This window comes from Gadus macrocephalus, chromosome 18 (genome assembly GCF_031168955.1).
Source record: "Gadus macrocephalus chromosome 18, ASM3116895v1".
In the NCBI taxonomy this organism is placed as follows: Eukaryota; Metazoa; Chordata; class Actinopteri; order Gadiformes; family Gadidae; genus Gadus; species Gadus macrocephalus.
In genome coordinates, this window is record NC_082399.1 from 13,709,490 (window position 1) to 13,720,469 (window position 10,980).

Sequence of the window (10,980 nt, forward strand, 5' to 3'; positions counted from 1 at the left end):
TTGGCCCTCGGCCAGCAGACTGGGGCCCCACAGCAGCCGGAGCTACATGCTATCGTCGTCGCTAACATCAGGGCAGCTGGATCAGCTGGTTCTCCCCATTCCCAGGCTGATGGATGGGGAAACGTAGGTGTGTTCCCATAATGTAATGCAGAGCATAAGTGCTGTTTGATATTCCCCTCCACACAGAGACACAAAGGAACCTGTGGTTTACAAAGGGAGGGAGCTCACTGGTAGAGCAGGGTGGTGGTGGAGGCCTGCCAGCAAGGAGGCAGGGAACACTTTACTGAAAGGGAATCACAGCGCGGCTGGTCATTTTAATCTGGGTAACAGTCAATAGTCAAGCATGATCAAACGGGTCACGTATTGATCTACGATTTGGACGAATAGAAGAATAGAAGAATAGAAGCTATTAAAGGGGCAGTTTAGTCCCAAGATGACTAAAGTCATTATTAAAATTATATGAGAGAGAGAGAGAGAGAGAGAGAGAGAGAGAGAGAGAGAGAGAGAGAGAGAGAGAGAGAGAGAGAGAGAGAGAGAGAGAGAGAGAGAGAGAGAGAGAGAGAGAGAGAGAGAGAGAGAGAGAGAGAGAGATTATATAACAGTGCTGCATTCGGTCCACAGGTAATCAAACTCCATGAACAGCATGCAAGGCAGGCATCTCTTGTGACCTGGAACCTTCCTGACCACTGACAGTAGAGCTTCTGGGCTGTTCAGAAGGTAACTCAGTCCTGCCAAAGACCTGCTGAGCAAGGCACTAAAGCAGAACTGTTTTTTGCCGCAAGGTGAGAGTGGTGAGGCAAAAACCATGAGGGAATTACCTTGCGGAAAGGTCATGTTGTTGTGTGTGTGTGTGTGTGTGTGTGTGTGTGTGTGTGTGTGTGTGTGTGTGTGTGTGTGTGTGTGTGTGTGTGTGTGTGTGTGTGTGTGTGTGTGTGTGTGTGTGTGTGTGTGTGTGTGTGTGTGTCCGCTCGAGTTACACACCAAACCAGCATTGCATTACATAACACACCATATTGAGAAGAACTTACAGTTTTATAACAAACATATTTTTATTTAACAGCTGATAAAAGGTGTTTAAAGACAAAAAACGCTGAGAACATTCAGAGTGAAAAAAAAGGCAACAGCCACCATGTTGGTTTTAAACACAATGAAGCTAATTCACGCTTCGGTACAAACAAGGAACCACACCGTTACGTCTTCAACCAAATACCACAACACTTACACGCCGACAGTGGGATGTTTGCGTATATCTCCAAAGTCTCAACGCCGCACAAAAAGCACACTCACATGTTCTTCACAGTTTACAGTTGGTGTCTCCTCATGAGTCCTCATAGACAAGGGACGGTTTATAAAAGGTGCAGCAGTCTCGCTGACGTGCATAACAACGACAAAGAGGGACGTGTCAGGGTGACCATTCATATGTTGAAAAGTCCCAAGCAGAAAGAGCTCTCACACATTCTTCCGTAGGATTAAGGCTGGATAGGGTTTGTTCTGATGAAGGGGAAGAAGGCATCGGCATGAAAGTGGGCCAAAATCAAGATGTCTCTCTGACTGTTATGGAAATGAATCCCATGATGCATTGCACTCCCCAGATCTTTACCCTGGTTTCAACCGCGCCAAAGTCACATCTTATCGCAACCGTCTCCAAACGAGTGCCTGTACTAAACCATCTGAAACCTAAACTGAACCATCTCTTACCTGAAACCTACACCCAACTATCTATAACCTGATACCCACACCTAACCATCTATAACCGATACCTAAACTTAACCATCTCCAATACCTAAGATTAACCATCTCTTATATTATACCTAAACTTAACCATCTCATTACCTAAACCTGACAATCCCTTTACCTAAACCACTTTTTTAACTATACCTAAATCAACCCCTTAATGATACCGAAAACAACCATTTCTTCATCATGGGAACAGAAAACCAGAACACTTTCATCCCAACAGGACACGTTTACCCAACTGTCGAAACTCAAAGTGAATGGCAGCGTCCTGGTAAGCAGAGCAGAGACGTCTGACGTTCTGATATTCGACCAATTGTGTCCATCATATAATGCCTTTTTTCGGTCCATACAAAATGAGCAATCATACAAACTTAACAAAAAATGGTCCGTTGTAACACTTGACAATGACGGCACGTTGATTAACCATTAACATTAGTTAATGCAGTATAAGCATTATTATATAGCATTAGCATAGGGGTTAGGCTTAACCCTAACCCTATTAAATAATGAAGAAAGGAATACCTTAGTTAACATGAACTCCATTACCTTATTTAAAATGAACACCATTTGTCAATGAATACCAGGCCATTAGTTAATAGTTAGTTAACTGTTAGTTAAATGCATGTGAAGTGTTACTGGTCTGTCGTTTGAAGGCTATAGTTGTAAGAACAACACTTCCAGTTGAGAAAGCCCCCTTAGCTCGTTACTGAAGTCAAATAATTGCCAAATAGTGATTTAACCAAGTCTTCGAATAACATTGTTCCTGTGTGGTTGGTTTGGCAATACGTCCTTAGAAGTAAGCTAGCTCTGTACGTGGTGTTTAAGGCTAACCTCGGGGCATCACCCCTGCTGGCCCGGTGTTACTACAGGTACACTGGCCAGTGGCCACCAATGAACTAATAAAATGGCAATATGAATCAATCATTTGTTTTCAGATGTAAATGGTCTGTATAAAACCAAAAATACACAAGAAACTCTTTAATTATACATCTAGAAGTGGCTGGAATAGTTCTTACATGTTCATATTGGGAGTTATTAAGACTTTCTGATCGACATCTTGATAACTCTCTTTCATTGTCATCTAATTATAGAATATGTCCATCAGAGTTGATGTGTGTTTGGCATAATCCAAAGTGTCGATGCAGAAATAGCTAACTTGAGGCTGAGAGAGACAGAGACAGACAGACGGAGGGGAAATGTGGGCGGGGCTTACCAGATATGAATATGATATTGAATATGAATCAATCAGGATACAATATATATACGAATATAAAGGATATGTTGTCATATCCCGGTGTGTGTGTGTGTGTGTGTGTGTGTGTGTGTGTGTGTGTGTGTGTGTGTGTGTGTGTGTGTGTGTGTGTGTGTTCATCCAATTATTTAATTGTAGGAAAGTCAAATAAATAGAAATGTTATTTACATAAAAATGTTTAATATAAACAAATAGTTCAAGTTGCACTTGTTTTTTTGGCCATGAGGTAAACACGTTTTTTCTACACCCAATAAACACAACGTCTTCCTGGGGACGAACGAAGCGTCCAACGTGCACTCTGCTTTACATCTGGTAGTAGTACAATACAAAGTTAAAATGACAGCGTCTTCAGCGTGAATCGGCTCCTATGTGCGATGTGCCACTCTGTACCGAAAGACAGAAATGAGACCGACAGGCGCTGCGCTCCGGCGGTCCAACCTGTTCGCGCGGACGCTGCGCCTCGTGTGCGCTCCGGTGGTCCAACCTGTCAGGGCGGCGCGGCGCTGCGCCTCGCGTACGCTCCGGTGGTCCAACCTGTCCTTTCCTGTCCTGTCGGTTTATAGCTGCGACTCGGAGCGGGAAAGCTTCCCGCCTCCCTCGCAGCTGCTGTCGCTGTTGTCCAGCGCGTGACAGTCCGACCACATCTCCAGCGTGTTGGGCACGAGCGTGTTCACTAATCCCACGGAGCAGCGTGACAGGTCGCACGAGCTGATGTGCAGTCGCCGGTCCACCTGTCTCGGGCAGCACAGCAGCCGCTTAAACGCCTTCCGGAAGTCCGGACTCCGGCAGTAGATGATGGGGTTGAACGCCGAGTTGACATAGCCCAGCCAGTTGAAGAACACGAAGAGGTTCTTGTTGACCACCTCCGCGCAGAACACGCGCACCACGTTGACGATGAAGAAGGGCAGCCAGCACAGCGTGAACGTGCCCATGATGATGCCCAGCGTCTTAAGCGCCTTCTGCTCGCGCAACGCGAGCATCTTGGACGGCCGCTTCTTGCTGGACTTACACGCGGCGGCTGACACCGTGCTGCCCTGCAGCGCGCTCAGGAAACGGCCCTCGCACTTGTCGATCTTCCGCAGCTGGTTCTTCGCCTCACGGTACACGCGCGCGTACACGAAGATCATGACGGTGAGCGGAATGTAGAAAGAGATGACGGACGACGAGATGGCGTACGCGGGGTTGGTGATGAAGTCGCAGCATTCGGGGTCCTCGTAGCACGCGGTGTCCACGCGGTCCCGGGACCAGTGCATCAGCACGGGCAGGAAGGACACCATGGCGGAGATGCCCCACACGGCGCACACCACCGCCTTTGCGCGCGCCTTGGTCAGCAGGCTCTGGTAGCGAAAGGGCGCCGTAATGGCCACGTAGCGGTCTATGGCGATTACGCACAGCGTCTCGATGCTTGCCGTGACGCACAGGACGTCCACCGAGATCCAGAACTCGCAGAAGAAGGAGCCGTAGAACCACGCGCCGCGAACCTCCAGCGCGGCGCCGAACGGCACCACCAGCAGACCCATGATGAGGTCGGCGCTCGCGAGGGACACAATGAACACGTTGGTGAGCGTCTGCAGCCGCTGGTTGCGCGCGATGGCCAAGATGACCATGATGTTGCCGAACACGATGGTCAGGACGATGGAGCCCATGAGCAAACTCATCCCCGCCGCCCAGCGCTCCGACGCGCCGGCGGCCGCGGCACCGGCACCATCGGCCGCTGCCGTCACGGGTTCAGTGTCATTGGGAAAGTTGGCGAGTTGCGTGAGAGCACCCTCCCCCATGACGGTTCGCGCTGTGTGTGTGCAGGCAGCGCGAGGACATCAAGGCAAGCGAGCGTTGCTCCGCCGTCGGCGCCGTGCGTCCGCGAGCTCCGATGGTGCTGATGGTGCTGCTGCTACTCCCAGCGCGCGCCAGCTCCATCTGGAGCCACTCTTGCGCTTTCGTGCTCTTCTTCCTCCCGTGAGCCGCTCCGGGACATTATAAGCCTCAGTGACGTCAGTGCACTACTGAGCCAATGCGCGAGCCGCCGTGTCAGTTGGATCTTTGAACAACAAGCTCGAACTCCTTCGCCATTCAGGCTAATAATAACGAACGCAGTTCGTAAATACGAAAATGTTCCGCTTGATAAGGTCATATCGAGGTTTTCTGGTGGCCTTAGACCTATCAGCACCTGTTTTACGCACTGCTCTGCTTACAACAAGCTACCTGCAAGTCCTAAGAGGGACTTTAAATTCATAAAGTCACCCATTCAAATGTTGTATTGCATGCAAACATACAACAAAAAACCTAGTCCAAACACCAAAGAGAAGCCAAGAGCATTAATTCAGTCCATGAAAAAAAATGCTTTCCATTGGTGTGTTTTATGAAACAATCAACAATCGAAAAATGGAAACATATAGCCTAGGCCTATGGACACATTCAATTATTTTATCATATTATATTAGATATTATATTAGAAATACTATTTAATATGAGATAACTTTTACCCGCACACGCACACGCACACACACACACACACACACACACACACACACACACAATATCCGGTTATGAATGAGAGTTGCATATAGATGGTCTGTAATCTGTTTTCTTGCCTGTTCATAATACCTTAATATGTACTAGGTTTATTTTGCCATCACATAGATGTGGGAAATTCCATCTCTGAGGTTGGAAGTTGGTTCTTAAAACCAATCCCAGAACAACAAACCCAACCCGAAGACTGACGTTTACCCTAGGGCAGCTGAGAGCCACAGAGAACCACTATGTCACGTCCCTAATTACCCAGATGAATCCCAGTGACCTCTGACATCCCGCCGTTTGACGAGCGGCCCGGTGCTTCCCGGAGCAGAGGGCAACAGACCATGAATGTGCTAAAATATTGACCCTTGTAAGTCGCAGGACTTTGCGAAATGACCCGTTGTTAACGTGAACAGGGGGTTTGGGGGGAGAGAGAAAGTTGGGGAGGGAGAGAAAGAGTGAGAGAGAAAGAATTGACCATTTTGCCTCAGAGGATATTAGATCATAGCTGGATCATGGATTTTTGAAATTCATCTTTGCCAAAAATGACCATAAGTGTGTCCTCATCGTGCCTGGGCTATATTTAGACCGGCACTTTATCTATGGAGGTGGAGCCTCTCGATGTGCCAGCTTAACCCCCTCTCTCTGCTCTCCACAGGCCGTGCTGGGTTTTAGACTCTCACCTCCAGTACCCTCCATGATCCTAAAACAGGAGCTCTCACCGCTGAAGCCCTGTCCCTCGTGGGATCGAGGAGAGTGGATGGCAGGTGGGCCGGAGTAGAACCCTCTCACTGGATAGAGGAGAAAAGATGAGGCCACAGGAATGTAAAGATTTCTCTCACTGGGCGGCATGTGGTTCAGGAGGTAGAACAGGTTGGCTGGTAACCGGAAGGTTGCTGGTTGGATCCCCGGTTCCTCCTTGCCGAGTGTCGAGGTGTTGCTGAGCAAGACGCCTCACCCTGACCGCTCCCGATGAGCTGGCTGTCACCTTGCATGGCTAACACCACCATCGGTGTGTGAATGTGTGCATGAATGTGAGGCAATATTGAAAAGCGCTTTCAGTGGCCACTGGTTAGAAAAGCGCTGTATCAATGTAGTCCATTAACCGTTTAAAAGCTGGTGTCTGTGGCTGTCGAAGGCCTCATTCGGCCCAAATTAAATGATTGGACGCTTACCCGTTTTCAACTTAACACTGCCCCTACACGCAGGAGTTGAGTCTCCAACAAGGCTAGGCAGACCAATGGCTAAAGCTAGCGAGCTATTCATATGTTTTGGGGGAGTAGCTTTAGAGGGAGGCCAGAATGGTGGGGAGGGCTTATTCCCCGCCTGATTTCCCCAAATTGCCGACCCTAGCTTTAATAATGTGTCTTTAACTATCTATAGTTTTTTTTTTTTTTTTAAAGGTTTCATCAGATTCTGAACTGATAAAAACAATAACAAAATGATTCAATATGTCTATATACTTCAATACTACATAAGTAGAAAAGTAGATGATAAAGTGTAGAATACCGAGAGCCAAGGGAGACATGAATGACTCCTGAGACACATGGCATACATGTGGAGAGCGGAGGGGCTGTCTGGGCTGCGGCCTGCAGGCATCGTGCTACAGACCTGTCTGGTGCCACTGTGCCGTCAGGACTGATCAGCCAGATAACAAGCATCACGTGGACCCCCCCCCCCCCCCCCCCCCCCCTTCAGACACACACACACCTCCCTAAATCATCCCCCTCCAGTGTTCCCACCACCTGTGTGTGTGTGTGTGTGTGTGTGTGTGTGTGTGTGTGTGTGTGTGTGTGTGTGTGTGTGTGTGTGTGTGTGTGTGTGTCCTATCTATCATTAGCCAACCAGCGGTAAAGTTAAATACATGCCATTAAAAATGCATTGCTCCATCGCTATCGCTAACGGCGCACTATTAGAGAGATGGAAAATGGAGGGAGGCGCTGAAGTAGTGAGGCGTTGGAGAGGAAGAGAAACGGTTGGGAACCAAACAATCCCAGGAGAAACAACCCCCCCCCCCGACCTCGCTATCGGACGGAATGAGACATCACCTCCAACATGGAAACACTTACTTTTTTATTGCTTTTAAAACCATTATTGAGACATTTTTGTTTCCATCTAGCACAACACATGCGCGCGCACACACATCGTCATCCAAGGCACTTGTACCGGGCAGGGAATCCAACAGTTGGGATTTCGTGCCGGAGGCGTAATTAGAATATAAACGCAAAATGGCTGCAGCGCAGTCCCCATGACAACATGAACGTTCAGCGGACAAAACAATAAAAAAAATTAAAAAAACACCCACAAAAGGATTAGACATCGTACAAAAGAATGGAAGAGCAAACTTTCCATTGCATGGCACTCCATAGTCGTGATTGGCTGACGTAGTGCTCATGGGCATCACACTGTTGATCCGCTGGACCTGTGCTTTCACAGTTTGACCAGGGGCGAGTACAATACAAAACGTGTGCGTTGTGCTCAACCCCTGATCGAACCGCTGCACAAAAACAACAAGAACAACACTGTTTGTACACCGTAATGTTAAACTCAAGGACACATGCCGGGAAACATGTTTAAGGAGCATTTAAAGCGTGCGGGCGGAAATCCCAGACATCTCCAGTTAAAGCTGACAAGTTCGTAAGCCTATTAGACAAATGAAGACCTACTTACTTTACATAGCTACCGTGATACCCAATCATATAATATATTAATTTACAAATTATGGAAGACTTATAGAGTTGCATAACGTACATTAAATAAAATACCTATTGTCAATCCTATTATAATTTTTGTCCTTTTAAACCCTTGGGAAGGATTTATAGAGTTATAAGGAGCACAATAGATTTATAGATCACTCCCGTTCGATCAGTGAGCAGGTTTGACACTGTAAGCCGCTGATGACGTCCAACGGTGACGCTGGTTAATGTTGGAAAGGTGATTCATGGCAGTTTGGTATAATTGTATCAGCTGGTTAAACGAGGGTGAGAGACACATACAGATTCTATCGACTTGGCATTACATGGTGCACCAGAATTCCTGGTGATATTATCAGGTTCATACGGATTATCAGGTTCGTACAGATTTATCGTCAGACTTCATAAATATTCTGGAGAGAGACGGACAGAAAAACAATGATATCAGGAAATATCAACAGGCAAGACCAGACGGAGAGAGAGAGTCAGGGTGAGAAAATGAGAGAGAGGGAGAGAGAGAGAGACAGAGTCAGAGCGAGAGCGAGAGAGACAGAGTCAGAGAGAGAGGAGAGAGAGAGAGAGAGAGAGAGAGGAGAGAGAGAGAGACAGAGTCAGAGAGAGAGAGAGAGAGAGAGAGAGAGAGAGAGAGAGAGAGAGAGAGAGAGAGAGAGAGAGAGGAGAGAGAGAGAGAGAGAGAGAGAGAGAGAGAGAGAGAGAGAGAGAGAGAGACAGAGTCAGAGTCAGAGTCAGAGTCAGAGTGTGAGAGGGATAGAGACAGAGAGAGCGAGACAAAGTCAGGGACAGAGATAGCGGGACACCGAGACAAAGCGAGAACCTTTTACAACAAGGTGTGCGTCATCGCCACGGTGACCGCCTCCCCCTCCCCCTCCCCGGGCGGGCGGGAGGAGGTGTAGCGGCTGGCAGAAGGAGGCGGCCTTCATCATGCAGGCGCCCGCCCGCCGCCACGCAGAAGTACACCCACACACTGAGGGTGAGGGAGGGGGTGAGGTCGGGTCCACCCCCGGCGGGGGGGCGCGGGGCAGCCGCGGGGACACCGACACGGGGGCCGCCACGTCCACGATGCCGCCGCCCAGGGACTGGCCCTCCAGCAGCCACTCGTTACCTAGGAGACGGGGCAACCGGATGAGCACCCTCGCCACCAATGTATTGAGGGGATTAGGCCCACAAGTGCATTTATTTAGGGTTCTGAGTTTAAACTAAGAATTCTGAGATTAAACTCAGAATTCTGAGATTAAACTCAGAATTATGAGATTAAATTCAGAATTCTGAGATTAAACTCAGAATTCTGAATTTAAAAAAGTCATCATTGGGACTAATCCTCCTAATCCTCTTTAAACCATTGGGATGGGATGCGACTGTCGTCCTGTGCAGTCTGACTCATTGAACAGGCCTTCATCACAGATGTGTGACGGTCGGTGAACACAGGCGAAGCTCATCCCGTTAACTCGGACCCCTGAGATCCATGCAGCTCCGTGGTAAACATCATGAGACACACCTGTGTTCGGCCCTGCCCTCACACCTCGAAACTGAAGGCCTGTTCAGAGTGGAATACAGAATGCTGCAGGTGTTGGGGAAAGAACAACTTCCAGGGTTGGCCTTCTTGGTGGATGGATGTTTGGGGGAAATTAGCAGCAAAATCCATTTCCATTGATTTTGCCCTTTTCAGACGGAGCAGGATTACAGCTGACCTTGTGCTCCGCCCGCGCAGACAGAGGACAAGTTCGTCGGTTCAACTTATTTCCACGAGATGCAAGTACAGTCCCCCAAACATTAACACTCGAGTCAAAAAGTTTGATTCACCGATTGGTTTGATATCTGGCTTCATGTGCCCTGACTCTCTATTTGGGGTATATAAATGTTTATGATATAAACTAAAAGAGAAAATATGTATTGCGTTCTCAAAATCTGGTCCAATAGAAATTAACCCCCAGGTGACGTGGTTATGAGGCTAACGTTAGGCTAGCGTGTGTAGCGTCACATGTCATAAGGACATTAAAACACTAAAGCCCTTTTGTTATGTATTTATTTATGGTCATTTATTGAATCGTCCTTCTGCTAGTAAATCTTCGCCAAGATCCGGAGGGTGAAAGGGGCTTTTCATTTGGCTGAGTATCAGGCTGCATGCAATGCGTCTGTCTAGTGTGAAGGTGAAACGATGTTGGAGGTGCTTTTCCACGTCATTGTTCACCGACAGTCACCTCCAAAACAATGGAGGGTTAATTACTTATCTGTATCTCTTAGGAAGTTTGGTACCTTAGAATACCCTGTGTCTTTAAAGCATACAACTTTAACCAACGATGGTGATCCACTTTACTATCAGAGTTGATGCATTACTCAATACATTAAGCTTGATTCCAAACCAAAAGTTGCATTTTTATACCATTCTGAATTTACACGCAATCTAGAATCCACCGAGAAGCCAGCCCCTTCCTTCTCCCTGAGGTGGGGTCCCGGACTCACCTTCAGCAGACAGCCTCCAGAAGCTGGGGGCGTCCTCGGTGGGCTTGGCCCCCTCCGGTAGCTCCAGGCTGAGCTCCAGGCTGAGCCTCTGCCGAGGGCCACCTCCACCGGGGCCAGCTTGATGTGGGGGGCCGATTTGGGCAGCGTGGGGGCTCTGGTGCTCGGCGCTCCGGGCTGGGCACGCGGGGGCCCCGAGTCGGTGACGTCGGGAAGGGAGATGGGGAACTAGGAGGAGGGGTGGAGGGTTAGGACGGGGAGCAGGTTATGATGCATCTACAGCTTATAAGGGCGGGGCATGAGCAC

General features: G+C 48.4%; 2 protein-coding genes and 1 long non-coding RNA gene across 3 annotated transcripts in view; all 3 read right to left on the reverse strand.

Moving 5' to 3' along the window:
* Positions 1–833: 833 nt before the first annotated feature.
* LOC132446424 (uncharacterized) lies at positions 834–3,037 on the reverse strand. Its single transcript, XR_009522836.1, has 2 exons — positions 1,761–3,037; positions 834–1,677 (listed from the first exon to the last, which is right to left on the reverse strand). It is a non-coding gene; the product is annotated as an uncharacterized LOC132446424 (long non-coding RNA).
* Positions 3,038–3,104: 67 nt separating this feature from the next.
* Positions 3,105–5,411, reverse strand: adrb1 (adrenoceptor beta 1). The gene has a single exon (XM_060036699.1). The coding sequence runs from the start codon at positions 4,765–4,767 to the stop codon at positions 3,547–3,549; it is 1,221 nt and encodes a 406-aa protein (XP_059892682.1). The 5' UTR covers positions 4,768–5,411; the 3' UTR covers positions 3,105–3,546.
* Positions 5,412–7,554: 2,143 nt separating this feature from the next.
* Positions 7,555–10,980, reverse strand: part of nhlrc2 (NHL repeat containing 2) — a 16,657-nt gene continuing 13,231 nt past the window's right edge. The window contains 6 exon segments of the mRNA XM_060037279.1: positions 7,555–9,100; positions 9,102–9,149; positions 9,151–9,207; positions 9,210–9,319; positions 10,678–10,764; positions 10,767–10,902. Of these exon segments, the coding sequence (XP_059893262.1) occupies positions 9,035–9,100; positions 9,102–9,149; positions 9,151–9,207; positions 9,210–9,319; positions 10,678–10,764; positions 10,767–10,902 (504 nt within the window). The 3' untranslated portion in view covers positions 7,555–9,034.